This window comes from Vanrija albida (genome assembly GCF_041260175.1).
Source record: "Vanrija albida strain AlHP1 chromosome Unknown contig_4, whole genome shotgun sequence".
Classification (NCBI taxonomy): domain Eukaryota; kingdom Fungi; phylum Basidiomycota; class Tremellomycetes; order Trichosporonales; family Trichosporonaceae; genus Vanrija; species Vanrija albida.
The window spans coordinates 686,943-713,852 of NW_027191423.1; the positions used below are offsets into that span (position 1 = coordinate 686,943).

At 64.5% G+C, this 26,910-nt stretch overlaps 8 protein-coding genes across 8 annotated transcripts; 1 reads left to right on the forward strand and 7 right to left on the reverse strand.

Moving 5' to 3' along the window:
• Positions 1 to 1,003: 1,003 nt before the first annotated feature.
• cyn1 (Cyanate hydratase) lies at positions 1,004 to 1,710 on the reverse strand (the record flags this gene model as incomplete). Its single annotated transcript, XM_069353482.1, has 3 exons — positions 1,004 to 1,024; positions 1,126 to 1,299; positions 1,423 to 1,710. 3 exons carry the CDS (start codon positions 1,708 to 1,710, stop codon positions 1,004 to 1,006), a joined length of 483 nt encoding a protein of 160 aa, XP_069208124.1.
• Positions 1,711 to 2,409: 699 nt separating this feature from the next.
• On the forward strand, positions 2,410 to 3,850 carry Q8F55_004986 (uncharacterized protein; the record flags this gene model as incomplete). Its single annotated transcript, XM_069353483.1, has 3 exons — positions 2,410 to 3,336; positions 3,373 to 3,432; positions 3,479 to 3,850. 3 exons carry the CDS (start codon positions 2,410 to 2,412, stop codon positions 3,848 to 3,850), a joined length of 1,359 nt encoding a protein of 452 aa, XP_069208125.1.
• A 93-nt stretch (positions 3,851 to 3,943) lies between these two features.
• Positions 3,944 to 8,164, reverse strand: Q8F55_004987 (uncharacterized protein; the record flags this gene model as incomplete). The annotated part of the gene is made up of 19 exons (XM_069353484.1): positions 3,944 to 3,959; positions 4,010 to 4,137; positions 4,195 to 4,404; positions 4,442 to 4,600; positions 4,651 to 4,753; positions 4,791 to 5,044; positions 5,080 to 5,235; positions 5,277 to 5,396; positions 5,433 to 5,622; positions 5,667 to 5,842; positions 5,892 to 6,015; positions 6,053 to 6,615; positions 6,668 to 6,814; positions 6,850 to 6,930; positions 6,982 to 7,221; positions 7,260 to 7,539; positions 7,578 to 7,804; positions 7,844 to 8,038; positions 8,084 to 8,164. 19 exons carry the CDS (start codon positions 8,162 to 8,164, stop codon positions 3,944 to 3,946), a joined length of 3,450 nt encoding a protein of 1,149 aa, XP_069208126.1.
• A 289-nt stretch (positions 8,165 to 8,453) lies between these two features.
• Q8F55_004988 (uncharacterized protein) lies at positions 8,454 to 9,423 on the reverse strand (the record flags this gene model as incomplete). Its single annotated transcript, XM_069353485.1, has 5 exons — positions 8,454 to 8,581; positions 8,630 to 8,840; positions 8,883 to 9,038; positions 9,100 to 9,237; positions 9,271 to 9,423. 5 exons carry the CDS (start codon positions 9,421 to 9,423, stop codon positions 8,454 to 8,456), a joined length of 786 nt encoding a protein of 261 aa, XP_069208127.1.
• A 928-nt stretch (positions 9,424 to 10,351) lies between these two features.
• On the reverse strand, positions 10,352 to 11,853 carry IPL1_2 (spindle assembly checkpoint kinase; the record flags this gene model as incomplete). The annotated part of the gene is made up of 4 exons (XM_069353486.1): positions 10,352 to 10,462; positions 10,513 to 10,808; positions 10,848 to 11,272; positions 11,315 to 11,853. The coding sequence occupies 4 exons, from the start codon at positions 11,851 to 11,853 to the stop codon at positions 10,352 to 10,354; spliced, it is 1,371 nt and encodes a 456-aa protein (XP_069208128.1).
• A 1,416-nt stretch (positions 11,854 to 13,269) lies between these two features.
• Q8F55_004990 (uncharacterized protein) lies at positions 13,270 to 20,888 on the reverse strand (the record flags this gene model as incomplete). Its single annotated transcript, XM_069353487.1, has 2 exons — positions 13,270 to 20,207; positions 20,378 to 20,888. 2 exons carry the CDS (start codon positions 20,886 to 20,888, stop codon positions 13,270 to 13,272), a joined length of 7,449 nt encoding a protein of 2,482 aa, XP_069208129.1.
• Positions 20,889 to 21,954: 1,066 nt separating this feature from the next.
• Positions 21,955 to 24,767, reverse strand: Q8F55_004991 (uncharacterized protein; the record flags this gene model as incomplete). Its single annotated transcript, XM_069353488.1, has 3 exons — positions 21,955 to 23,570; positions 23,608 to 23,735; positions 23,773 to 24,767. The coding sequence occupies 3 exons, from the start codon at positions 24,765 to 24,767 to the stop codon at positions 21,955 to 21,957; spliced, it is 2,739 nt and encodes a 912-aa protein (XP_069208130.1).
• A 528-nt stretch (positions 24,768 to 25,295) lies between these two features.
• Positions 25,296 to 26,858, reverse strand: LAS1 (rRNA-processing protein las1; the record flags this gene model as incomplete). Its single annotated transcript, XM_069353489.1, has 6 exons — positions 25,296 to 25,412; positions 25,456 to 25,669; positions 25,712 to 26,047; positions 26,082 to 26,484; positions 26,529 to 26,709; positions 26,745 to 26,858. 6 exons carry the CDS (start codon positions 26,856 to 26,858, stop codon positions 25,296 to 25,298), a joined length of 1,365 nt encoding a protein of 454 aa, XP_069208131.1.
• Between the last annotated feature and the right edge of the window lie 52 nt (positions 26,859 to 26,910).

Here is a 26,910-nt window from a genome sequence, read left to right on the forward strand (position 1 = left end):
GCCCTTGTCCCAACACCGCCTCGGACAGTTGCTAGGGGAGGGCCAGCCGGGTGGATGCGTTGGGTTGGGCGGGCCACGCGCCGGCGCAGTGACACTTGCTCGCTCTGCCTCCGCCGCACGCCGCAAGCCGCCGCCTGACACCTCTGCCCCTGGCCCTGAAGCTGCAACAGCGCGAGCCACGACACGACCACAAGCCGATTCGCACTTATTCAACCCACCCACATTACATTATTGTATTAGACAACAACAACAAGATGCTAACCCATGCCGCGGCGTCCACGTCATCTGATTACAACTGGTTGTAATGCAACATCTGGCCCAGATCTAATGGATGCAAATAGTTATGCTTGATCCATTTGCGGCCATGAGGGCAGTCGAGACCGCGAGACCGCCGCAAGCAGTACCGCCACGCTGCAGCACGCAGCAGCATAAACAGCACGCGCTCAGCGGGCAGCCAAGAGCGAGCAGTGGAGTTCAAGGCCGCGCGGAGATAAACAGCAGCGCCCGCTGAGCGTACAAATTGCCGAGGGTGAGGCCACAACGACCTCGACCACCGCGCCGCCCGCCGCCCGCCGCACGCCCGAGGCGGTGCGGAAGCAGTGTGTGGTGGTGCATGCGGCAGCGTTGCATCGCAATCGCAATCGTCTGCCAGCACCGTCAGCTTCGACAGCAGCAGCCACGTCCCGCGGCGTTGATGCCCAGAGGGAAGGCCACGCCGCAGCCGCCACCAACGCCGTCGTCATCGTCGCCCCGGCCGCCACGATCAACGTAGAGGTCGTCGCAAGCGCTGATGCATGCGGCCTTACGGCCGAGCTGGCACGACGCAGCACGCGCGGGACACGCCAGCATGACCCCAAAACGCAAAATGCCAAGCAGCACGCGGAGCACAACACAACAAGGCCGATTGCATCTTGCTATTACCCCCTGGTCTGTCACTGGTGCGGCAAGTAGCGCCTGGCCTTGCCACCGGGTATGCCGGAGCCCCGCGGCAACACGACTTTGATTACCAGTCGTACGAAAGGAACTGGCGCGTCAGTAGGTCGCCCGCGCACGCTACACGCTAGGCTAGAGCGGCGGCGGCGCTCGCCACCGCCGCTCGCTCCCCCACGCCGCTCCCCCACCCACCTTGCCGTCGAGCGTGATCACGACACGGTCGCCCTTGGGGTCCGGCACGCGGTCGACTTTTGCCTTGAAGTTGATGGCCGACATGATGCCGTCCTGGAACTTCTCCTGAATGATGGCCTTGATCGAGAGGCCGTGGACCATGATGACTTCGTAGAGGCGGTAGAGGACGGGGTCCTGGGTGGGTGTGAGCGCGGCGCTTGGCAGTATCACGCGGGGACAGTGCTCATCCACCTTCCCCCCTTCGCGACGCCTGACCCCTACCAACCGCGTCTTCCCCCACCCAACGACACCACTCACAGTCGGCACACCGCCCTCCCAGCTCGGCTTGCGCACGACCATGCCGTCGACGCCGAGGCTGGCCGGCCCGTGGCCAGCCACGGCGCTGATGGTCGCCTCGTCGCCGCCGAGGCCGACGGCGTCGGCAATCTTCTTGGCCGTCGCGTCGTCGGCGTACATGTTGCCAAAGAAGACGGTGGCGACCCAGACCTCCTCCTTGCCGACCTTTTCGGCGATCTCGGCGAACGTGAGCTTGGAGCGCTGCTTTGCCTCGAGGAGGGTGACGGAGTGGGCGTGGAGGGATGTCATGGGGGGTGGGTGGGGGGAGGGGCTGTAAGTGGGACGGAGGGGGACGTGAAGAAGACGTGCAATGCGTCGATGCGTCGCGGCGTGCGTGAGAGTCGAGGGGTCGCGCAGCAGGCCGATAACGAGGCATGCATAAGTACCCCAGGCTCGGGACACAACCCCAGTGGGAGGACCCGGTACGTCAGTCGGAGCGGCTATCTCCACCCGGTGGAGGTGGGCGGGTGGCGGCGGGGCAGCCGTGGCAACCTTCCGAGTCGGAGAGAGCGTCCGGCGTCGTCGTGGTCAGCTGATCAGAGTGGTCTGCACGAGCTGGCCGCGTATCGGGGTATCTTGGCGGCCGACGGGCTGCGGCGGCGGTGAGCCGGCGTAGGGAGTGCATGGCGGCGGCGACGCGGCGACGGGCCGCGGCGTGATGTCGGCATCGGCCAGTCGCCACGGTGCGGGCGAGGCTCGCCCGCTCAAGTGCTCGTCTCGTCGTCTCGTCGGTACCGCCGGCTCGTGCAGAAACGAGGCGGACGGGGCCGCCTGGAACCGTCCTCGTCGAGGATGTCGTTGCTCATCGTCCACACCAGATAATCTATCTTGAGCCGGCCAGCCCCCCGCCCCCCGAGCCAGCGCCCGGCGCCACAGACGCCGCCGCCGCCGACTGAATTGACGTCCACGTCCGCATCCAAACAAGCACACTGACAACTGACCCACAGCATGCTGATACCACGGCTCACCGCGCTCGCGCTCCTCCCCGCCGCGCCCACGCCGGCCACCTGCGTGCCCAACACGACGTCCCCCGCCGCGCTGCAGGCGGCGCTCGACACGGGCGGGGCGGGGTTCGTGCTCTCCCTCTGCCCGGGGGAGGTGTACGCCCTCACCGCGCCGCTGCAGTTCGCCGCGCCGGCGCAGGAGATCTCGACGGCGGGGTATCCCCTCGCCGGGGGGCGCGCCGTGCTCCGCGTCGTAGCCGGCACCACGGCGGTGCGCGGCGTGCGCGCGGGGCTCGACTACGCCGCGCTGCGGCATGTCGCTATCGACGGCGGACGGGGCGGCCAGCCGGCCGTAGTGGGCGGGGCCGCGGTCGAGATGGGGGGCGACAGCGCGCACCACCTCGTCAGCCACGTGCGCTGCTTCGACCCGCGCGCCTGGTCGTGCATCCACGTCGCGGAGGGCGCGCTGGCGTGCCGCAACGCGACGGTCGAGCACTGCGACGTCGGGCCGTGCGGCGGCAGTGCGTGGGGGCAGTGGGCCGACGGCATCAGCCTCGCGTGCGCCGACAGTGCGGTGCGCTTCAACACCGTCACGGACGCGACGGACGGCGGCGTCGTCGTGTTCGGCGCGCCTGGGAGCGTGGTGGAAAACAACACGATCACGGCGGCCACAGCCACCATGCTCGGCGGGATCAACCTCGTCGACGTGGTGCCGTGGGTGCCGGGGAACTACAGCCACACGGTGGTGCGCGACAATGCGATCAACGGGGGGTTTGCGGGCGGTGGTGGCGACGGCACCACCCCCGGGCTCATCAAGATCGGTATCGCCGTCGGACCCCGCGTGTGGTTCGGGGACAAGTACGCCGCCAACGTGAGCCGCGGGGGGGTTGTCGTGGGGAACACGCTGCGCGGGGCGTTTGCGTTTGGCATTGTGAGCGGGCCGGGTGGGGCAGCGCTAACCACCCAGGCCGTAGGCGGTGCAGAGGACTTTGTGCTCGCTGACAACGTCCTCGCTGACGTCGCGTTTGTACGTGTGCCGGCCACGCCGGCCACGAAAGCTGCTGACACCCCAGATTGGCGACGCAGGGCCAAACTGCTCCACGGCGCCCGCGCCACACCCCCCCACCGCGCTCCTGGCAGACCTGCCCACCCTCACAAACGTCACGCTCACCCCCGAGCCCAACTCGTCCTTTGTCAACGGCTCGGCGTACGCCCTCACGTGCTTCACCCCGCCCTCCGGCCCCGTGTGGCCCGTGGGACACGGCGTGCCTGCCGTCAGCCCCGTCGACGACCCAGCGGCATCGACCGTACCCCCGCCATCCTCGAATGCCACTGCCACCGCCCACCCCTCCGCCACACCAAAGTCTGCCGCACAGACATCACCTCACCTGCGCATCAGCGCCCACCTCCCCGCCCTCCTCCTCGCCGCCCTCTTCATCACATGACATACATCTCATACACAGTCTCGCCCATGCCATACACTCCAGCTTCTCCTCCACACCAGCTTCTGCGCCACACACCAGCTTCTACTCTACGCCTCACACCAGCGTCGTCCTGTCACGTCAGCACGGCCCAGCGCCGCCCCACTCCCACTCCACACTCACTGCCCACGCTCCGGGTCCTTGAGGACGATAACCTTACTATCAGGTCCCATATTAGATGGCACACCAGACAGGGTCTGCGGCGTGATCAGGAGGAACTGCTTCGATTGGCCCTCCCGCGCTCCCTCGATCTGCAAGCCATCAGCACGCACTCCTAGATGCGACCGACCGCATGGCAGCACACTCACGAGCAACTTGGCAGCAATCTGGCGGTTCACCATGTCCATGAACACATCCCACTCGTCGAGGCAGCGGATCGCCGTCGGCGACAATTCCCACAATGCCAACAGAAGCGACACAGTCGTGTACGACTTCTCGCCGCCCGACAGCGACGAGATCTTTTTGTAGACTAGTGGCGCTGCGGCGTGTACTCGCTTCTCGTTGCCGCCCGTTTCCACCTGCAATGTCAACAATAGTCAAAGGGTGCTTGCCTACAGTGATCTCGAGCTTCGATCTTTCATGATCAAACTTGAGCTTGCCGTGGTAACGACGCTTGTACATGTTGTCCGCGAAGTAGACCGAGGCTCGGGCACAAATGTGTTGGCGCAGGTCGTCCCACCTGTCTAGGCGAGTCACAAGCATCTGATTCATGGTCTTTGGCCCTTGTCAGCTCACACTGGCTCGGCACGGTGCACCAAACTCACATTGACCAGCCCGCCGAACAGGGCGATGTCACTCTGTCGTTGTTCGATATTGGCGCGAGCTTCATTGTACTTGGCCGTGAGGTCATCGACATTGATGTTGTCGCTGAGGTCGTTAGTCTACGAAACCATTCAGCTCCTACTTCTTCTCGGCGTCCCGAATCCGGGTCATAAGCACAGTTCGCCGCTGCTGCAACTCTTCTGGAGTCTGGGTCACCTCGATTCGTGCCCACTTCTCCTCGGCCCGTCTGGTCCAGTCGGCGACCTCCTCCTCGACCTGCTCCAACTTCTGTTGAAGCTCATTGAGCTGCCGCTCCGTTTGATCACGGCTTCTTTTGTAGTGCGTTTCGTCCTGCTTTGACTGTGCGCACTTGAGATGCAACAGGTGCATGGTTTGCTGGAATGTTAGATCTGCCCATCGTCGCAACCCACCTTGCTATTGTTCAACGCGGGCTCCGAAGCAGCGCACTTTTCTTTAGCCTCGTCGGCGAGCTTGAGGGCCTGGGTGTGGGCCGCATCAAACTCCTTCTGCTTGTCCCGAAGAACGCGAAGCTCTTGCTTCATTTGAGCGACCGCCTCGTCGCGGGCCTGCACCATGTCAGGCGACACAACCATCAAGCACTGCTTACCTGCTTCGTGAATAGCAAAGCATTTCCATGGGCGGGTGCGAGGTCTGCCAGCTGCTCATTCACACCATCCAGAGCACGCCGAACATCCTGCAGTCCCTTATTAATGCGCTCCTGCGCACGCTGTGAGGGTCAGAAGCAGTTTGACCGACAACCCACCTTCTTCTCTGCGAGCGCCGCTTGGGCTGCGTGGACCGCTGCGGCTTGCTCCCGGCACTTTGCGACCGCATCGAGATGTGCCGCTTTCGTCGTCTCGACTTCCTGACGCAGCGCGCCAATTTCACCCGCCACATCTTTGACAAACAGAGCGACGCCTGCCCATGCCGAGACGGGCGAAGACTGGAAGAGGCTGAAAGTGTCAGATTGCAGCAATCCTGGATCTCGGACACCTACTCCCCTGGTCGTCCAGTCTGAGACGTGCCATCTGCACTGAGTAACTGAACTTCTGGGAGTCCCTGGCTCAACAACCGCTTGATTTCATCGAGGCCGTCGGACCGGTTTGGCGAGACGACAAGCTTCTCGATGTGAAACCTGTCGATCAAGATGCGAAGGACGTATTCGTTGTCAATCTGGACTCTTGTCAGTAGGCTATTGGACAACTCTACCTCATCGACGCGCCTTCAACTTGCTGAGAACGGTGTCCGTCCTGTTGGACAGATCTCCTCGCGAGTAGTCGAACAGGTCGCCGGCGTGCTTCAAGATTGGCGGGAAGTGACCCGGCCTGTCCAAAGGCTGATAACCCCTTGCGACGTCAGCGTCATCTTGATCGTACAACGTACTGCCTGGCACAATCGTTGAGAATGCGCATCAACTGGACCTTGTCCTCGTCATGACGGACAGCAAAGGAACAAAGGAAATGGCCCATGGCACCTTGAAGAACATCTCGGTACTGGAAGGCATCGTCGCGGAGATGGACATACTGCCCGATCGGCCCAAGAGGAGGAGAGTGGCGCCACTTGGCCCGACTGATGGCCCGCAGGACGAGTTCGATGCCGCGGCCGTACCGTGCCAAGCGGTTGGTGCTTGCCTGCTCCAGGGTAGCAAGCCGTTGCCTCCCTTTGTCCAGGTCATTAGCCAGCTCATCGCGTCGGTTGTTCAACACTGCGACCTCTCGGCCTTGGGCTTCCAAGGCTTGCGTCGCAGTCTCAACGTCTTCCTCGGCTCTGGGAAGTTTGTCCGACATGTTGCGCAGGGCTTTCTCGGCCCCTTCCTTCTTGTTCCGCAGAGCAGCCTCTTGAGCGTTCGGTCCCTCGTCGCCAGACGCCGCCGCAATCTGACGAGTCAATTCCTGTACTTCCTGCTCTGCGCTATCGAGGTCGCCCTGGCAATCGTTCATCGCGTGCTGCGTCACGTCAGATATAGCAGAGGATAGGCTCGCCTAACGGGGCACCCACCTTGTTGGCTTCAGCGTCCCTCTCCGCGGCTGCCGAGGCGTCCTTTGCTTTCTTGAGCTCAAGTTTCAAGGGCTCTCGCTGCTTGACGATGTCGTCCATTTCTCGTTGAATGATTTCCATCTTGCGCTCCGAGTCATGGCGTATGCCCTGGGGGTTAGTGCCGAACACGATGGTTCCCTTACCTGCTTATCGCTGATAGTTTCGTCAATCTTGGCGAGTTTGTCGGAACTGTCCTTGACGTCTTGGCGGACGCTGCCGCATTCCTGGGTAATGTCAGCAGCTAGCTACTTGAGCATAGAGCGCCCAACGCTCACCTTCTCCTTGCCGGCGACGTACGCCCAGGCAATTTGGCGCTGGAGGTTGTACTCCTCCTTCCTAAGCTCCGAGACTTTCTTGGCAGCTTCCATTTGACGCCTCAGGGCCCGCTCCTTGACTTGCAGCTCGGGAATCTCCTCCTCTGCGCTGTTCAAATCTTCCTGGATCTTGACGACACGCTTTTTGATTCCATTGTACTGATCAGAGATGGGAGCCAGCTGGGTACCCTTCATGAAGAACTGGCTTGGTTAGTAGAGCCGCATCGAGCTGTACTGACAGTGAAAAGCTTCTTCTCGTCCGCGGTTGCCAGGAACGTTTTGGCATTGTCCTGCGTCAGAATCGTGAGGGGCGAGTCAATATCCATGCGAAAGTGGTTGAGCATGTCGTCCAACGCTTCACGCTTGCGCTCAATGATGTTGCCTTCAGACGACTTGAACGTGTACCCAGAAGCCCCGGACGAGTGGATTGAACGCTCGATGATGATTCGGGAACCATAAACGTCGGGCTTGAAGGCACCTGGTCCACGATTGTCGATGACGACTTTGATGCCAGCTTTGCTGGGCATGTTAGCGTCTATAGCGCCCGTGGTACGCACTTCCTGCCCCTCATGATCAGGTCTTTAACGCCCTGACCGCGGCCGGTCACAGTGGCCTTGGCCCCGAACACAACTGCGATTGCCGTGAGGATTGCTGACTTGCCACTGCCATTGGCGCCGACGAGGAAGTTGAGCTTTGATGCAAAATCGACCGTCGTGTTGGCGTGCGACATGAAGTTTGTCAGGGTAATGGATTTCAGAGTTCCCGAGGGGTCTTGGACATCCAGCTACAGCGGTGTAAGTGGACGATCATTTGTGTTGCTCACCCCTGGGTTGTTCTTGCGTTCCTTCCGTTGTCGTTCCTTCTCCCGTTGGAACGCTTCGTAGGTCTCCTCGTGGGCAATGTCAGAATCTGTGTCGTCCCCTGACATATCCTCGTCCTCGCGCTCTTCCTCGTTCGGTGGAGCTGGCGAGGACGAGCGGCGAGATTGCTCCAACCTCTCGAGCTTGACACGCTTGACCTGGTATCGTCAGCCAACGCGACACGGTGTGGGCAGCAATCTCACCACCTCTGCGCGGCTCTCCGAGTCGTCGCCATCGCTGTCTTCTGGTGACCTTAATGGCCGCTTTGATCTTGGGCCGGCCATGAGGGGAGGGTTGTGAATGGAAAGAGTCGAAGAGGGAAGATGGACGTTGAGTGACGTGAGGCGTCGTTGGCTTTGTTGTTGTCGACTTCACCGGCGCGCGCGCGACAGGCAGACGCGTTTTGCCGCCGCCTGACTGGACTGTTATTTTACGTAACGCGACCTCCATCACCTCCACTCCAGGCCTGGTCGTCCCCCAATGGGCCCCCTTTGAACGACGACGACCATGACCAGATGCTGGCCCCGCAATGCAACAAAGCGACAACAAACCAGACGCATCTACATGAAATGTCTAATCCCTACGCGCAACAAGCTTGTCTACGTGCGCGTTGACTCCCTCCTCCCACTCGTACCACATGATGGACCCCAGCCAGGTATCGCGCTGCTCGCGGTCGGCGTTGGGGACGCCAGGTCGGCCCGCTGAGGCACTCGTCAGCTAGGGACAGTTGTCTGCCACACCATACTCACGACGAACACCCTTCTTGCCCTTGGGCAGGACGAGCAGGGCGCGCACAATGCCCTCAAACTTGTAGCCCAGTCGCAGGGCGGCCGCCTGTGACTTCTGGTTGAGCGAGTTTGCCTTCCACTGGAGACGGCGGTAGCCGAGGCCGCCCTGCTCGGGGCTGTCGAGCGCGCGGTGCATCATCAGGCCCGACGTGTGCGTCAGGACATGTGTGCGCTGTTGTCGTCAGCACGGCGCGCCTCAGCCGCGGCTACACACCTGGAACGGGCCGAGGATGATGAGCCAGCCAATCTCGATGCTCATCGAGCCGGGGTCGGCCTCCATGAGCGCGGCGGTCCCGGCGAACTGGTACTCCTCAACCGGGGCATCGAGGCGATCCAATGGGGCCGAGTAGATGGCGTAGTGGAGGTGGGACTGTGCGAGGTCAGCCGCGATGGTCATCTAAGGCTGCAGTGCCGCCGGCGCCGAGCCCCACCTTGTCCCGCCGGCAGACGACTTCCATCCAGTCGCACACGTCGTCGAGTGTGGACCACTCGCGCGTTACTCCGAGCCATGTCAGGAGCTCGGGGTTGGCGCGCACGCCGTCGAGGAGGGGCTGGGCGTGGAGGGATGGCTGGGGTCAGCAGCGTCCAAGGCAACAACACACGATTAGCGGGCGGAGGTGGACGCGGTCCGAGCGCAGCTCCGTGACGGGGAGCACAAAGTTGAGGTCGTAGTCCTCGACGGGGGTGTGGAGGTTGCACTCGAACGGCGGGGGTGGTAGGGGTTCGCTCTTGTAGTTGTTTTTGTACGCCGGCATGGTGGGCGGGGGTGGGGGGCGAGGCGAGGAGGGGAGGGGGAAGGGAGGGGTGCGGTGTGGCGTGCAGCGCGCGTCGTAGTCGTCGTCGTTGGCGCCGGTATCGTCGTCGGCTCTAGTGTACGGACGGTGCGGTCGCAAGGACGCAGACGAGGCGAGATGGACAAAGTCTCGAGTCCAAGACGGAACTGGGCAGACTGTTTTGTCGGCTTTGGCCGCGGCAAAGCTGCTCAATTGCATTTTCTAGGCACAAGGAGTAAAAAGCAACGCCGAGCGCAGCGAGCGAGCAGCGAGCTCGGCGAGCACATGCATTGCAAGCCGATAATGACCGGCTACAGGCGGCGGTGACGGCGCGAAGGGGTGCGTGCAGGGGTGCGTACATGGGCCCTCTGCGGGCCCTCCAACTCTACTCGATCGGCTCGTAGAGATAGAGGCCATAGATCTGGCGACCAAGTCGCTTCACATGCCGAGCCAAGCCTACAGCATCCTCACCGGCGGTGTTCGGCTCTAGCGCCTCCGTCCCGTCCGGCGCACACCCCGGCTTCGCCTGCACGCCGTGACATGCTCACTCCCCGCGCTGCGCTGCACCGACCACAGCAAAGTCGACCGAGCGATGGTCGCCGGTCTTGTCGTACAGAGGTGTCACCACTGAGACAAGCGCCGGCCGGACCAACGCCGAGCCCATTCCATCACCATTGTCCCCTTTTCTGGTCATCGTCTCGTGCTCCTCATCTCCCCGTCGTGGCGCAACGCCACGACTTGGCCAGACCGTCCTACCCCCCCGCAGCTGATGCCATACATGTGCTGGGAATGCTAAACAATACGGGACGACGACAAGCGAATAGGCAAAAGTAGAAGACTAGGGTACAAGCAGGGGCAAGCAGTCAGGGCCACCAGCACCACAACTACAGAGGCGGCAATGTTGTGATCACTATGACGCCCGGGAACTGGCGCTCGAGCGCTTCTTCTCGTACTTCTTGATCCATGGGTGCTGCAGCACCTCGGCCAGGGGAAGACGGTCGTCGGGGTTGTAGCGCAGGAGCTGTGCGGCGTGTGAGCACATGGCGGCGACTCGGAAGCGGCCCGACTTACCCTCGTGATCAGGTCCTTGGCCTCGGGCGACACCGAGTCGGGCACGTGAAGGTCGACGTTTCTAATGCGTCTGTAGGTAGCGCTGTGTCCCGCAAGATCCTCGAAGGGCGGGCCGCCGACAATGAACTCGTAGCAGAGGACGCCGAGTGCCCATAAGTCGACCTTGGACGTGTGCTCCTTGCCCTCGACCATCTCTGGCGGGAGGTAGTCGAGCGTGCCGCAGAGGGTATGCCGTCTGTCGCTGGGGGCGTGGACGCTCCATCCAAAGTCGCCAATCTTGAGCTCGCCCTTGAGACCTGGCGGGTTAGCTATCAGCCTTTCGACATCGAACCCACCGATTAGCAGATTCTCTGGCTTGATGTCGCGGTGGATGACATGCTTCTTGTGCAGGTACGACAGTGCGTCGGCCATCTGGGCAATGTATCTGCTGCTGCGCTTCTCGTCAAACTTGCCGAGCTTGGACAGCTGCTTGTAAAGCTCGCCCTCGGCGGCAAACTCGAGCACGAGGAAGATGCGCTTCGAGTCGTGGAAGTAGCCGTAGAGGCGGAGGATGTTGGGGTGGCGGAGGTTCTGCTGGATCTCAATCTCGCGGCGGACCTGCTTCTCGACCTTGCCGGCGACAATCTCCTGCTTGTGCAGGCACTTGAGGGCGACGATGAAGTGGGGCGGGGCCTTTGTGCGCGCGAGGTAGACTCTGCCAAACTTGCCCTTGCCGAGCGGGCGGCCGATCTGAAAGTTGGGCAGGGCGAGGGGGGCCGTGCTGGGGGGTCAGCGTAGTTCGCCATCACCGAGCTCGACTCACCCATTCGCGGACCCGCTGTCCATGTCAAGAATCTTGGCCGACTCGCCCGTCACGACCTCCTTGCTCGCCTCGTCGACCTCGAGCCCGCCATCGTACTTGCCGATGCCGCGCTGCCCAGCGCCAGCAGCAGCCGACACGGCGGCATGGCTCGATGGCTGGGTGATGGAGCTGGCGCCAGCACGCGCAGCCGAGGCGTGGGCGGGGCCGTGGATCCCGTGGGCCGTGTGCGGCTTCCGCTCGGGGCTCTTCGCCCCCTTGGGCGTGCTGCTGCTCCCCTTGGGCTCCTTGGACACGTTGACGCCGGCGAGGCTAAGCAGCGCCTGTCTCTGCGCCTCGGCGTGGTGGCTCGCCAGGCCGGCGTTCGGGGGCCGCACGAGCCCCGGGTTCATGTACTTCTTCATGAGGGGCGGCAGGCGGCTGGGGCTGGCGTCGGCGCCGCTGCCTGGGGCCGGTCTGGCGGGGTTGCGCGGCGGGGGCGCGAGGCTGCTGCCGCCGTTGAGCGACAGCCCCGACATGAGGTTGGGGAGCTGCTGCGACATGGCGTGTGGGCTCGGCTCGGCTTGTGGGATGCTTTGTGGATGATTAAACAGAGCAAGGGCCAATGTTTGGCTGCTGGCCAGAAAGCAGTCGCGCTTGGTGGTTGGGCACGGGAGCAAATGACACGTGGGTTTGTGCGGGGGTGGCGGGTGGCACTTTTGATGGGAGCTGGGGTGTTGCTTTCCCTGCAGCGCGGCCGTGAGGGCATGCATGCGTGTGGGTTTGGGTGGGAGAGGCAGAGGAGGTTCATATATCACAACTGAACCACTGCCAAGTCCTATGAGGGTGGTTCCCATGAGCGGCTCCGCTAAGAGCCGACGCCGGGCTCGACACTGTGTGTGGGCAGCGCCGACAGGGTGTGTATGTAGATGGCCAGATGACTTGCGAGCACGCCGTATCCATCTGTCACGTCCATGGTGTCCTTTTTATGCACCGTAGAGGGATTGATTCGAGGCCACCACTCCTCCTTTGCGCAGGATCCAGGCACAACCAGTTGCAACGTCTGTTGTTGTCGTTGACAGCGTCGTATTTCTACGGCCCCTCTCACCTTGCAGCGATGGGATGTCACACGTCTAGCTCAATCCCCAATGGTGCCGTGTCAACAACGTGACGAGGCCCTCGCACCCCTCGCCCCTCGGGCACTGCCATAAGCGGCTTGCCGCCAAAGGGGCGGCGAACGCGCCACCGACAAGCGTTGACCGTTCGCTTGGAGATAACAGCTCCATGATGAGTGGCCATGTTCGAGCGCAGGTTTTACGAGTGACCTGGGTTCGAGCCCGGGAAAGACGACTGTTCTGGAGAATTAAGACGGACTGGAGTGGCGTCGGCGCGAACCTTTTGGTGGTGCGGCACACACGCACACACCCACCCACCCACCGCCATGGCGTTCAAAGCGGAGGCGACTGCGCTTCCAACGTGCGTTACCGTTCGCTTGGAGATAATAGCTCCATGATGAGTGGCCAGGTTCGAACGCGAGTTTTACGACTGACTCGGGTTCGAGCCCGGGAAGATGACCGTTCTGGCGGATTCCGGATGGACCGGAGTGGCGTCGCGCTCAACCTTTTTATTGCTCAACCTTTTTATGTGGTGCATGTACCCCGCTCCTCCTCGCGCTGGAGCCCCCGGGCCCAACATCAGTGCCGCAGTGTCTCGAGGGAGTGACACTGGGGTGGTCGCGTCACTATCGACTTGCAACACGGCCGCACGAAATGAACCGCAGCGCATGTCACAACACCGGCATCCGCCACACAACCACAGCCTGCACCGCCCACACCATCGCGCTTGCGGGAATGCATGAACAGGCTATTAGTGTCGGTATCTATATGAATAGCGTGATCCACCGTTCTGGGTATTAGGTATTCGTTAACGGTCGTTTTGAGTCCTGTAACTTTTTACGTTTGTGGGGGGCCAAGAATAGGCTAGCTGCTAGAAGGGGGGTGGGGTTTGGCGTCGGCGTCGGAAGACAGGCTTCCAGCGGCGGCCTTGGCCAGAGACGACAGGTCAGACTTTCCGTCCTTGGCAGACGCGACAATGCCGGCGGCAGCCGAGGAGACGGCACCAGGGACAAAGGCGGGGGCCGAGACCTTGGGGGTGAACGCAGGGGCCGCGGCCGAGGGGGTGAACGATGCCGCCGAGGCAGAGGGGACAAAGGCAGCAGCCGAGGCGCTCAGAGACTCGACGGATGGGGCGTCACTGGCGACGGCAGCGACCTGCTGCAGGGGCGTGGAGGGAGCAGAGGAAGCCGCGGGCTGGTCAGCCTCAAGCTGGTCGACAAACGCGCTGAGGCGGATCGGCAGCGCAGAGGACACTGGTGTGCCGATCCGAGGCAGGCCTGCGTCAGACAAGGCAGGGGTGTCGGGGGCCGTGGCGTACTCGGCAGCGCTGTCGTAGTCGGTCGCGAGGAGCTCGCTCTCGTGGGCACGAGAGACACTCTTGGCCGGCACCGAGGCGGTAGCCTCATGATCTCCGAGGTCCACAGTAGCAGGGGAGGGCAGGGTGGCTCCAGCAACCTGCGCGAGGTCGGGAGAGGTGCCGAACGTACGCGGGCGGGGCAGGCCCGTGGCTCCGACCCGCTCAGTGCTGCTTTCGAGGGCCGCAGTAACCGAGGGCTTGTCCAGAGGCGAGGCTCCCGAGCCGGCAGCGTCGATATTGAAGCCAGCCGCAGTGGGAGTCGGAGGAACCTCAACAATGATGGGCTCGGATGGGGCGCTCGGTGTGTCAGCCGGCTTGTCCGCCAGCTTCAACGCGACAGGCTCAGACTTGGCGATGGCCACAGCGGCAGCAGGAACGCCAACAGCAGCCGCAGCGGCGGCGGTGAGAGAAGCCGGCGACAGTGCCGGCTCCTCCGTCGTGGGCTTAGACTCCACAGCAGGAGCCGCCTCGGCAACGGTCTCGGGTGCGACAGCCTCTAGCGAACGTGGGGGGGCGACGTCCGCGTCTTCAACAGGAGCCAGGGGCACGACAGGGATCGACGTCTCGGCGGCGCCAGCGGTGATCTCGGTGTCCTTGGGCGCGGATGCAACAGCGACGTGCTCGTCAACAGTGGGGACAACTGGCTCCAGAGGCGCCGGGGTGCCGGCAGCATCCAAGGCATCGCGGGCCGCGGCAGGGACGCTCTCCTCGACCTCCGAGGGGCTGGCGAGAACATCCGAAGATGACTTGGCCGTAAGCTGAGGCTCAGGGACGACGTCGTCGAATGTGGCCTTGGTGGGCGAAGCGAGCCATTGGGCCTCGGGGACGACGCTGGAACGGCGGCGCTCGACATCCTTGACGGGGGTGACAGGAGCGATCGCGACAGGGACGGGCTCGACAGCGGGAGGGGTAGAGGCAGATTCGGCCTCCTCCTTCTCGTCACTCTTGTCGGTAACCACTGCTGCGGTGGCGGCGGTGGCGGCGGCGGCAGCACCGGCAACACCAAGAGCGGCCACTGCGGCCTTGGACTTTTTCTTCTTCTTCGACTTCTTGCTGGAAACGTCAGAGGCAGCGTCCTCAGCAGGCTCAGCAGCGGCGATGTTGGCCTCAGCAGCCTGGGACTGGGCGACGGGGAGGTCGGCAACGTTCTCCACAGTGGGGACCGGAGCGGGCTCGGGGGTCTGGACCTCCGCAGCAGCGATCTTGACAGGAGCAGACTCGGGCGTAACAGACTCAGACGCGGGACTCTCAGGAGCGGGAGGCGCGAGGGCAACGCGCTCCACGGGGATCGGCTCCTCGGCGACCGGCTCCTGGGCGAGAATCTCGGCAGCGACGATGGACTCGGGCTCGGCGACGACCTCAGTGGTGGGCGCGGCGCTAGGCTCAGCAATGGGCTCAGCGACGGGCTCAGCGACGGGCTCAGCGACGGGCTCAGCGACGGGCTCAGCGACGGGCTCAGCGACGGGCTCGTCAACGGCTTTGACGATGGGCTCGGTGACTGGCTCCGCGGCCGGTTCGCCGACAGTCTCCACGGTGACCACTGCAGGAGTGGCGACCTCAACGACAGGCTCGGCAGCTGCGGCTTCCGTCGTGGAAGGCTCCACGACCGAAGGCTTCGCCTCGACAACGGGTTCCTCGCCGGCAATAGGCGCGACGGCGGCTTCAGTGGCAGGCTCGGCGGCAGGCTCAGCGGCAGGCTCGGCGGCAGGCTCAGCGACACGCTCGGCAACCGGCTCCACCGCCGTAGGCTCGACGATTGTGGGAACCTCGGTGGGCGCGTCCGACTTCTTGGCGCTCTTGTCGGTGACGACAGCGGCAGTCACAGCGGCGGCAGCGGCTGCGCCTGCGACACCGGCGGCGGCAGCAGAGGCCTTCCTCGACTTCTTGCCAAAGAGGCCAGTCTTGGTGGCGGGCTCGTCAGGCTTCGCGGGCGCCGTAAAGGAAGAATTGCGCGGCTGGGGGACCGCAGGGGCCTTCTCCTCGGCGGCCTTGCTGGCAGCCTCAAACTTGGCACTCGTCTTGCGCACCACGCCGGGGATAAGGGCACGGAGACCACCCTTCTTGGCCTTGGAAGGTGACTCTTCAGGAGCAGTCTGCGACGGTGTCTTGGTCGGCGTCTTGGACTTGTCAGGAGTGACGCGGCTCGCGACGGCGGCACCTGTGCCAGCAGCAGCACCAAGAGAGGCGATGCTGGCGGCAACCTTGCCGGTGGAAGGCGAACCACGAGCAGCGGACTTGGGGGGAGTGACAGGGAGTGCCTTAGGGGCCTGAGGGGGCGTGGAAGGAACCGGGGACGGCGCGACAACGGGCTCGGGGGCTGCCGTCTCAACCGCCGGGGTCTCAACAACGGCCGGCTCGACGACGGGCGCAGCAACGCGTTCGACAGGGGTCGGAACCGGCTCGTCGGTGATGTCGACAGCGTCCACCACAGCGGCGGGTGAAGCGACGGGCTCGGCCGTGGCAGTCTGAGCAGGAGAGGCTTCGACGGCGGGAGACTCAACGTCCGTAGGCTTGACGACAGGCTCAGGGATGTGAACCTCGGTGTCAACGGCCTTGACAGCAGGGGCCTCGACGGGAGCCTCCACAGCAGGAGCCTCCACAGCAGGAGCCTCCACAGCCGGAGCCTCAGCAACAGGAGCCTTGGTGGGCTCTGCAGCGGCAGGCTCAGCGGTCTTGACAGCGCTAGGGACAGCGACGGCGGCAGCCACGCCAGCGGCCGCAACAGCAGCAGCAGCAGTAGCAGCGACGGGGGCCGCAGTCTCCTTTACAGGGGTGACAGGCTCCGCAGGCTTAGCCACCTCAGCGACCTCGACGGCCTTGGCCTCGGGCTGGGCGGTACGAAGCTGCACCGGCGAGGAGAGGAGCGCCTCAGGCGCGCTCTTCGGAGCCTTGCTCGGCGTCGAGGGGAAGGCTGGGGATTCCGGAACGCGCGGTGAGCCGCCAAGAAGGGGACTATCACCGATGGCAGCGAGGACTGAAGGCGTGGCCAAGGGCGAGGGCACTGGCGACTCGGCCTTGACCTTGGCGGACGGGGATGCGTCGACGACCTTGGCGAGGGCCGAAGTGGCAGCATCAATCTCGGGAAGGGAGCCAGCGACCGAGTGAGTGTCAAAGTCCTTGGACGGCGAGGGAGAGTGCTGTGCGGCAGCGATACCTGCAAGACCGGCGACGGCACCGGCACCCAGAGCACCGGCCGCGAGGCTGGTCTGAGCGACGTTGACGCGCGAGGCGGTCGGGCTCACGTGGCGCGACTCGCTCGGCGTGGGGGTGTTCTTGTCGATGACAATAACCTCGGGCGAGTGAGTGCTGGCCCAGTGGCGCCAGAGCTTGTCGTCGAGTTCGGCCCACTTGGGGAGCGAGCTCAGGGGCTTGAGATCCGTGTCGATGATCTTGACGACCGATTTGTCAGGGACGAGGATGTAGCTGCCGGTGCCAGTCGGGTTGAGGACCGAGCGCACAATGATCGACGCGTCCTTGAAGATTGCCGAGAGAGCAAAGGCAATCTCGCGCTGGCGGAGGGTCCACTTTGACGAGTCGGTGGGGTTGGAGCTGTAGAGGTTGACAAACTCCTCGAGCTCAGCAGTTGTGGGCTCCTTGACGTCGGCAAAGAGACTCTTGCCAGGGTTGGCAGCGGTGTAGTCCTTCGCGAGACTTGAGATATCGCCAGCCTGGAGCGTCTGCTGGAGCTTCTTGAGCTGCTGAAGGACGCCCGAGGACTCGAGCAGAGGTGCGACGAGCTTGAATGTGCCGGTACCCAGCGGTTCCTTTCCGGACCCAGCGGTAGGGATCAGGTGGGCGTCGCGGGGAGCGATCCTGTTGCCGTCGACAAACACGCGGAGGTTGTTCTTCTCGCCGTCAGACGCCTGCCACTGCTTCCACAAGCCGTCGAGGGCGCGCTGGACATGGTCGCTCTCGCCCGAGTACAGGTCAATCGGGCAGTAGCGAGTGTGGTCGATTGTGGTGCCGCGGTAGTCCTCGTGGAGGCAGAAGCGGCAGTTGCGTGACTTGATCTCGACTGACTCGAGAGGAGTAATGTCATCGGCCAGGGGGAGGAAGCCCCACTTGGGCTTGATCTCGAGGACGAGCGTCTTGGCACTGGCCTCGGCGGCTGAGAGATCGGTCATGATCTGAGGAGGGCGCGAAGTGTCGATACTGCTGGCGAGGGTGCCCGATTCGCGCTTGCGCTGATCGGGGCGGAGGTGCTCGGCCAACCCAGTGAGCTCCTGGACCCACTCCTTGCTGACATTGACGTTTGTGCTTCTAGCGAGGAGCGACGACGAGACCAAAGTCGGCAGCAGGTCGTCGTTCCACGTCTTGCGGAGCTCGCGGCTGGGCGCATCGGCTGGAAGCGTCTTGGCGATGCGCAAAGCGCTGCCTTCGAGGGAAGGGACGTGGCCCTTGTAGACGAACACTGCGTGGGCGCCGCCCTCGGCCAAGTACTTCCAGTCCGTGACGGGGGTCTGAGCGACGGTCAGCCTGGCCTCCTTCTTGGCCTTGTCGTCGAGTGTGTTGTCCTCGGCCGAGACCATGACAATCTCGCCCATCTCGCCGACTGTATACTCTGTGGGAGTGTCGGAAGCGGCCGTGGAAACACGCTTGGGGGCTTGGCGGGCCGCCTTCTCTGTGACGGGGTCGAGCGAGTTGGACTTGACGACGCCGCTACGAGAGGGTCCTGTGGAGCCAAGGAAGGACATGCGGGAACCAGGGCGACCGCCGCCGCTGTAGAGACTTGATCGGCGGAATGAGTTTGCAATGTCCTTGAGACCAAAGGTGCTGAAGCGTGAGACCTGGCTGTCACCGCTTGGGGAGTGTGCCCGCCGTTCAAGGCGCGATTCAGCTGCAAAGTCGGGTAACGGCTCCTCGATCGAAGGAGGGCGCTTGATGACGCGCTTCTGGACCGTGACGAGGACATGGTCAACCGGCTTCTCCTCATCTCCCGAGGGGATCGGCTTGCTGAGCTTGAGAAGGGCGAATCGAGGCCACGACGCCGAGGCGACGGGGTCGAGCTGGCCATCCTCGACAAAGTGAATAAAGGCGTCGTCGATCGCGACAATCTCCTCGGAAGAGATGACAAAGGAGGTGGTAGGCTTCTGGTCGCGAACAACCACCTTGCGCTGGGGCGTAAGCAGCTTGGGCGACGGCTGGCGGACGGGGGTGATGGGCTGGGTGAGGTTGAGGTTGAGCTTTGACGAGTTGTCGCCAAAGCCAAGTTTCTCAAAGTCGGACCAGGCCTCTGGGCGCAGCGGGGTCGTGGGGCTGAGGTTGGCCGCCGACGACTGGCGCAGCAGCGTGTGCTGCTTGCCGTCGGGAGTCTTTGGGTTCTCGGCAATGGCACTGAGGGTCGTGTCGGTATTGCCCTTGCCGTTGACCTCGAGCCGGGGGATGTCACCATAGGACTGGGAGCGTCTGCGGTTCTCGAACACGCGCTCGCTGTCACCTGCGAGGGGGTGGTAGTGCCCCTCATCGGGAATCCTCGTTGGTGTCGTTGGGGGAGTGGCAAAGTTGAGGCCCTTGCTCTGGGCGAGCTCTCCGAGGAAACCGAGCGAGCTGGCGGCGAGCAGGTCGTCGAGCTCAATGGCACCACCAGCAGCCGTCTTGCGCAGCTCGAGCCACTGGGGCGCCTCTGCGTCGCCGTCTAACTGCGCGATAAGGGCATCGTTCAGCACCTTTTCGGGGTCGGTGCCACGAGGCAGGGCAGAGTCGGTACCGAGGGCGATGTGGAGGACGTTGCGCGAGAATGTCGATGCCGGCGGCAGCGGGAGGTGCTCTGACGACGCCGATGACTCGCCAAAGGGGTACGACAGGATGAGCTGGATGAGTCTGCGGGGCATCTTCTGCTGGGTCGACTGCCAGCGGATGTGGGCGTAGAAGAGGTGCTCTGCGCGCTGTCCGGCGAGCTTGTAAGCCTCGTAGAGGTCCTTCCAGCTCGTCGGGCCGTCTGGCACGGCGCCAAGGAGCCACCAGCCGAAGAGGTGGCACAGCCTGCCTGCGCTCATGGCGTTGGTCTCGGCGTGGAGCGCAATGGCGTTGCAGACCTCGAAGACGGCGTCGAGCAAACCAGCGACGTCTGACGACAGCTGGGGGATGAGCATCGACGCATACGCGCTTCTCGGGTACGACGCGGCGTGCTCCTGCTGGACAAAGCGGACGTAGACACTGGGGTCGATGACGGGACGCGCGCCGCCGTCGAGCCGGCGCAGGATCGTCTTGAGGACCTCTGCCAGGTCGACGGGGTTGGGCGTGTCCTTTGCGACCTGCACTAGACGCTCTTTCCAGACGCTATCGGCGTCGGCCGGGCTGACATCGGGATACGTGCTCGTCAGGCTCTGGACCTTTGCAGCGAGGTGCGGCCTGCGTGCGAGGACGAAGAGGGCGACGAGCTGGCGTTGTCTGTCGCGGTCTGCCTCAAGCCGGCGGGGCAGCATGATACCGACGGTTTCTGCGCCTGCGGGTGTCTTGTCAGCGCCTGCTGCATCGTGCGCCGTTCGCCGCTCTCGCCGCTCAGGCCCGCTCGCATTCTCGCCCATTCAGCCGCCGCCCTGCCCGGCCGCGCTGGCACCGCGCAGGCAGACGAGGCGGGACGGGGCTGACGCCACCGCCGCGCGCAAGACGCACCTCGTTCCGTGAGCTCAGGGCCGAGCCACTCCCAAGCGGCTGCCAGGTCGGCCGCAGTGTATCTCTGCGCGTCGAGGGCTCTGCGCTCGTCGTGCGAGAGCGTCGGTGTGCGTCCTACGCCGTCGAGGCCGAGGCTGATGCCGCCGCCGAGCTGCTGGTCGTTGTTTTCCTCAAACGGCAGGTCGACGACGAGGCGCGGCGGCGTGCTGTCCGACCCGGGGAGGATGGACGCGCGCTTGCTCTTGGTCTGGGTAGCGCCGCTCCCGCTCCGGCGGGGCAGGTCGGCGCTCGCGCGGCGGGCAGCATCGCCGCGTGCCGTGCTCGCCGACGGGCCGGGCTGCCGGAGGGATTTGAAGCGCTGGGGCGGGCGAGATGCCGGTGCTACGGCCTTTCTGGGCGATGTGGGTGAGATGGGGCGGCGCGTGGCCTCGTCTCTTGGCGGCGACGAGGGGGTGGTGGTCGTCGTCGTCTTTGGCCTCTTCTTTGTAAAGAAGGAGAGGATCGAGACCATTGTGAGTGGCCCCGGGGGGGAGGTGGTGGCAAAGGAGTGTGTGTGGGTCGGGGGTGATGCGGAGCGAGTGAGGTGAGGTTGAGGTGAGATGGGTATCAACGAGTGATTGCGAGTTGGGTGGGCGTGGGCTGGGCGGGTCGGGCCTTGGACCGTGACGAGAGTGACACTTGTCGTGGCGGATGATTGCAAGGGAAGAAGAGAAAGAGGGAACAAGACGAGACGAGACAGGACAGAACAAGGAAATCACCACCACCTTGGTCTCGGCGCTACGAGCAATGGTGCAGTGGGCGTGTCGTCTCGCTGGCCGGCACTCGCTCATCGCCAGCATCACATCATGCAGCCGCAGCCAGCAGCCAGCAGCCAGCGTCCCCGCCACGCGATTCAAGGGCCTGTCGCCATCGCCGCCGTCTCCGACGCCGCCGACGCCGCCGACACGAGTGGTGGGTGGGTGCATCACTGTTGCTTTTGGCTCTTTGCCTCGCTGCGTTTCGCGTCGCAGGCAGGGAAGGGATCAAGGGTATGCAGGCAGCGCGGCTCTGGGCGGGAGGGGGAGATGATGATGCCTTGCCCTTGCTGCCTTGCCCTTGCCAGGGACAGTGCCTCCCCTCCCCTCCGCCAGGCGCGACTGACCGACCGACTGGTCCGTTACCCACCCACCCACCCGCTCTCCAGTGGCGCATCACAGGCCCGCAAAGATACGTCGGAACTGCATGTAGATGCCTGCCTGCGCGGAATGCTGCCCACACGGGCTGAAAAAGCAGCGCCGCTCCGCCATGCGGGATCGCCATGACGCCTTTTGCCGTTCACGCAGGCAGGCGAGCTGCAGCGCTCTGCAGCACCCCCGTCCCTAGCCCAAAGCAGAAGAAATCCCTCCATCTAGTATTCTACAACACATTGCCTCGGTCCTAATGCAGCTAACCTGTTGCGGCCGCGGCTGCGACGCCGCCGTCGCAAGAATAACAAGAACCAAGCGAGCGAGCGAGTGAGCGCTAGAGTTTGCGCACCACCCAGTGCTCGCTGCCAGCCGCCATCTCTAACATGAGATCCCCTGGCCCGTTCCTGAGAGTTACATAAAGTCGTCATCTTCTTCGGCGTCGTCAGTCGACGTGACGTGTGATGCTGGGTCGTGTGCTAGTGGTGATTTTGATGGTGTTGGTGATGATGCTGATGCTGATGTGTGTGTCTGTGGGTCCTCGAGCTCTGCCATGGCCTGGTCAAAAGGGATAATGTGGTCGCCGTCCTGGTCGGTGGCTTCGGCGTCTGCAGCAGTCGTTGGCTGCATCGAGGCCGCGGACGCCGCCGAACTTTTCGGCGGCCGCCCTCCCTCACCAGGGGGAGTGTTTGAGGTCGTGGTCACCTTCCCATTCAGGCCGAACGGCCTCGGGGTGCGTGACGGCGCAGAGTGCGAGTGCTCGCTGGTCGTAGAGGTGGCGTCATGTGGCAGATGCACACCACCGCCCAGTACGTCCTCTGCGCCAAGGAACGGGGCGCGGACGCGTTCAGAGTCGTCGTCCTCGTCGTCGGCGTTGTCGCCCTCGCCCGAGACATCGCCCTGGTCAACCGGGTCGTGCAGCGTAGGGTCGTAGTGAAAGTCCATGTCCTCGTCGTCGTCGGCCACGATGCGCGCGTACTCGAGGAACAGGCGGAACATGTACGCCTGGAGGTCCTCGATGCGGAACATGCGCTCGACAAAGCACTTGCCATTGTGGCCAAGCGCCTTTGCCGTGCCGTCAAACATGAGATCCCGCTGCTTTGGCGAGCCGCGGAAGAAGGCGAGGATGTCTGCGAGGTCTGAAAAGTCGAGCTTTGACGGAATGTACATGAACCAGGGGATGAGATGGGGCTGAAACCACTCTGAGAAGATGCCCGTCTTGATGACGACCGAGTTTGTGCTCATGAGGCGGCGGAAGCGGCCGCTCCAGCCGTTGCCGTCAATGTCGAGGAGAAACTTGTGCTTGTTCATGGCCGGCGAGCGCTGGAACGGTGCAAAGTCAATCTCGCGCTCCATGTCGTCGCAGGTGCCGTCGTCCTCGTCGCACTGGATCGCCCCGCCGGCGAGCGCCATGTCGAAGAAGTAGTTGCCCACGCCCCACGTCGTGCCGTTCTCGGTCCTATAGCCGAGCGGGGGCACGTCCTGCCTCAGCTGGCCATAGTGCCCGTTGGCATGCGCGTCGCCCTTGTCGCCGTGCCCCTCGCCCAGATCGGGCACCATGAAGCTCGTCAGCGCCAGCGAGTGGTTGTTTGCAAAGTGGTGCAGGCGGACGCGGTGCGACTGGCGCCACGGGACGTCGCGCGTCATCTCTGCCATGCCGGTGGGCGATCCGCGCCACACGAGGCGCGCGTCCGACTTCTTCTCCCATACCGGATCGCGGCCGGTGCGGTCGTTGAACTGGTCGAGCGGGGTGACGAGAATGTCCGAGTTTACGCTCGTCTTTGCGAGGCTGAAAAGCGGCAGGAGCTGCGAGTGGGGGCGGGGGTGCGACTCTGGCGTGTGGGCCTCGAGCGTGAGCCCGTGCAGTGGCACGAGGTAGGGGTTCTGACAAAAGTCGCCGGCCTCGAGGCTGTTGTAGATGAACGACTTGCCCTCGTCCGCGGCGGGGTTTGTGCGCAGGGCCGAGTCGGGCGCGCACGAACGCGCGAGCTCGACGTTGGGGTCGTCGTTCTCCTCGAGGAGGGACGTGTCTGCGAGTGTGAGCAGTGGGCGTGGAACGTTCCTCACGTTGCCCTTTGAGTCCGAGCGAGGCGAGGGACGAGCGGCGTCCCCACGAGAGATAGATCTGTGGCTGGTCGAATATGGAGAAGGTCGCGTTGAGGTCTGGGAGGTGGTGGGCGAACGGGCGGATCAGCCTGAGGTCAGCACGCGTACATCCCAGCAACAACTCACTTGACGGCCGCCTTGGCCCGGGGCCACGTCCCAGCCCACGCCAGGCCTCCCTTGTCCTCGATCCTCGGGCGCACGCGGCCCCCCTTGACCTCGAGCACGAACACCTCGTTCATCCTCATCACCTTGTCGAGCCGCCTCCGCACCTCGGCCCTCGGGAGCGCCCAGAACGGCGCGAGGTCGAGGTTGATCCGGTCATACTCGTCCGGGAGGACAAGATTGTTCTCACTCGCAAAAGCCCACCACCTGTCGAACCCGCGCGGCGGCGCGCGCCCATACCGCCGCTCGTACTCGGCCACCGCCTCGGCCAACGAGCGGCTCTGGCGCGCGAGCAGCTCCTCCCAGCGACGCTCGCCAAGGGCCAGCAACAGCGGGATGGGGTGCGGCGCCGCCTCGTCGCGCGAGAGCACCATGTGCCCTGTGGAACTGAAGACGTGGTGCGAGTGCCGGTGCTGCGCCGCGGCCGAGCGCAGCGACGCCGCGGCCGACGCGTTGGCGTGGCCGCGCAGGCGGGCCAGGTCGGCGAAGTACGCCTCGACGGGGGACACGAATGCGCACGGCGGCGGCTTCGGCGTCAGCCAGCTCAGCGCCGCGGCGGCCGGGTCGTCGTGCGCGTGCAGCAGGTGCACGAGGAGCAGCAGCCCGGCGAGCGCGAGGAGGAGGAGCAGCCGGCGGGGGCGGAGCGCGCGCAGGCGGGGCGCGCAGGTCGTCGTCGTCGGCGGTGGTCTTCTAGGCGCGGTGAGGAAGCGGCGCGTGCCCGACGGCCGGCGGGCGTGCGCGTGCAGCTTGCGCGCGATGGGCGACATTGCGCGGGGCTTAGCGGCCTTGGGGTTGGGGTTGGGGCTGGCGGGCTCGGCGTCGTCGCCCTCGTCCCCGACGAGCGCAGCGTACACGCCGCTGCCGGCCGCGCTGCTCACGCTCGCGCCGCGCTGTCTCGCCGCTGCGGGCCGGCTGGCCGAGTCCGCGCGCGAGCGCGTGCGGGTGTGCGAGAGGCGCATGGGTGTGGGTGGTGAGAGGTGTGTTTGTCGCAACGTACGTCGAGGATGTGCTCTGTCTGCTCCGCCGACGGTGACGCCTGCCTGCCTGCGTGCGGCGGCCCTGGCATATTTCCGTCAGGAGCGGCGCCGATCTCGTTGTGGGCCTGGCTGGCTGGCTCAGTCGCCGGTCGCCGTAGCGAGCGACAAGGTTTGCATCGTGCATTCAGTCTGCCAGCCCCGACGGCCAGGCCGCGGCCTGCGAGCCGAGACTGCATGCATCCGGTTGGCCGTGGAGCCGTGTGGCTCTAGCCGGCTGCCGCCGCCGCTGCCGCTGCACAAACCAGCAGATGCAGAAAATACACACACTGCCCACTGCCCACCCCGGATATCTTTACGAGAGCCCCACGCTGCCGCCAGATCGATCGCGGCCCATTCATCCGCATTCATCCGCGCAGCGACCCGCAGCGGCATTCACCACACGCGCCACGAGCAATTCAACGCCCCGCCCCGCCGCACCCCGCCGCAGCGTACAACACATGCATCCGGTTACTACGCCCAAACGCCGATGGGGCACGGCTTCCAGCCTTCAGCGTGCCGCCAGCCCGGCGCGAGCTCGGCCGTGGCGCCGCCGGCTGCAGACTCGGCGACGGGGGTGCGCGAGGCGAGCTGGGGCGTCAGTGCTGTTCTCTACGTCACGAGCAGCACTCACCTTGCGCTCCAGCGCCCGCATGTTGGCCTCCATCGCGTCGAGGCTGGCCGTGACGCTGATTTCAGGCTCCGACTCCTCGCCGTCTACCTCGAGGCCGTCGAGCTCGTCATCCTCGTCCTCGTCTTCTGCAGCAGGCGCAGGGAGCAGCTCGATCAAGCTCGCGAGGCTGGGAGCATCCGTGCCCTCCGTCACGAGACCGTAGATTCGTCGCAGGCTGTAGTGTCAGTCGCCAATGCCCCACCCGAACACCACTCACGCGTCATCGTCGTGCAACAACTCGCGCGCGAGCTGGCGCACTGCCGACGCCCTGTCGTCGTCCGTAACCTGCAGTGCTTCGCCGCTCCACAGCCAGGCGAGCCAGGTGCCCAGCGTCCAGCGGTACGATGCCAGCTCCTTGCGCTGCTCGGCCGCGTCGTCGGCCGTCTCGGCCGGCAGGGCGAGACGCGGCGCTGTGTCGAGAATCGCCGTCACGAGCTGCTCAGACAGCACAGACGGCACGGACGGGTGCACCGTCGCGAGGAGCGACAGGAGCGGCTTCCAGACCAGCAGGCTCTCCTGGGGCGGCGCTGTCGCCGTCTTGCTCGGGCGTTTTCTGCCGTCAGCCCGACCCCTTCCGCCCTACTCACTTCCTTCCCACCGGCACGAGTCCGATGCGCACGACCGCCTCGATGAGCTCCTCGGGGTCGGCACCCTCAATCTCGCGCTGGAGCCGGCGCAGCGCGTGCCCCGACTCATTCTCCATCCCGACCTCGCGCGCGCGCACGCGCGCCTTGACGACCTTCTTCCAGCGGTTGACGAGCCCCTCGGCGCGCGCGCGCCGGTCCCAGCCTGCTGATCCGGCGCCGGCCGAGCTCGACAGCAGGGGCAGGAACGAGTTGCGGTGCAGGTAGTCGACTGCCTGCTCCATCGCGCGGCGCAGGAGCGGGAGCGGGGGCAGGTCCTCGTGCGTTGCGCGGTGGCGGAGGGACACGAGGGACGGGGGCAGGCCGAGGGATGCGGCCAGGTGGGATATTGGGCGCGCGTAGGGGCCTGGGGCGTGAGCTGGGAAGGGATGGGCAGGGGCCAGGACACACCAGTCTGCAGCGGGTCGACCATGCCGTTGACGAAGCGGACCACGGCCATAGCATACGTCATGCGGAGGACGGCAGCGTCGTGCGCCGACGGCGGGGGGAACGGCAGCGCGAGCGCTCCGACGAGCGTGTGCAGTAGGTGCAGGAACGCGGGGCAGCTTGGCGATGAGATGTAGACCGCCATCTGGGGTGTCAGTGGAGAAGGCGCAGGCAACGTACGCGGGACAGCGCGGCCTGGCGCGTCGTGTCGGTCGCGGACGGGGCGAAGATGAGGTCGTAGAGCTCGGCCAGCTCGGCCTTGGAGGCCCATGGGACGCGGCGGGGCGGGCGCATGGTGTGGTGTGGGCGAGTGAGTGAAGTGGGTCGAGGTGGTCGAGAGATCAGT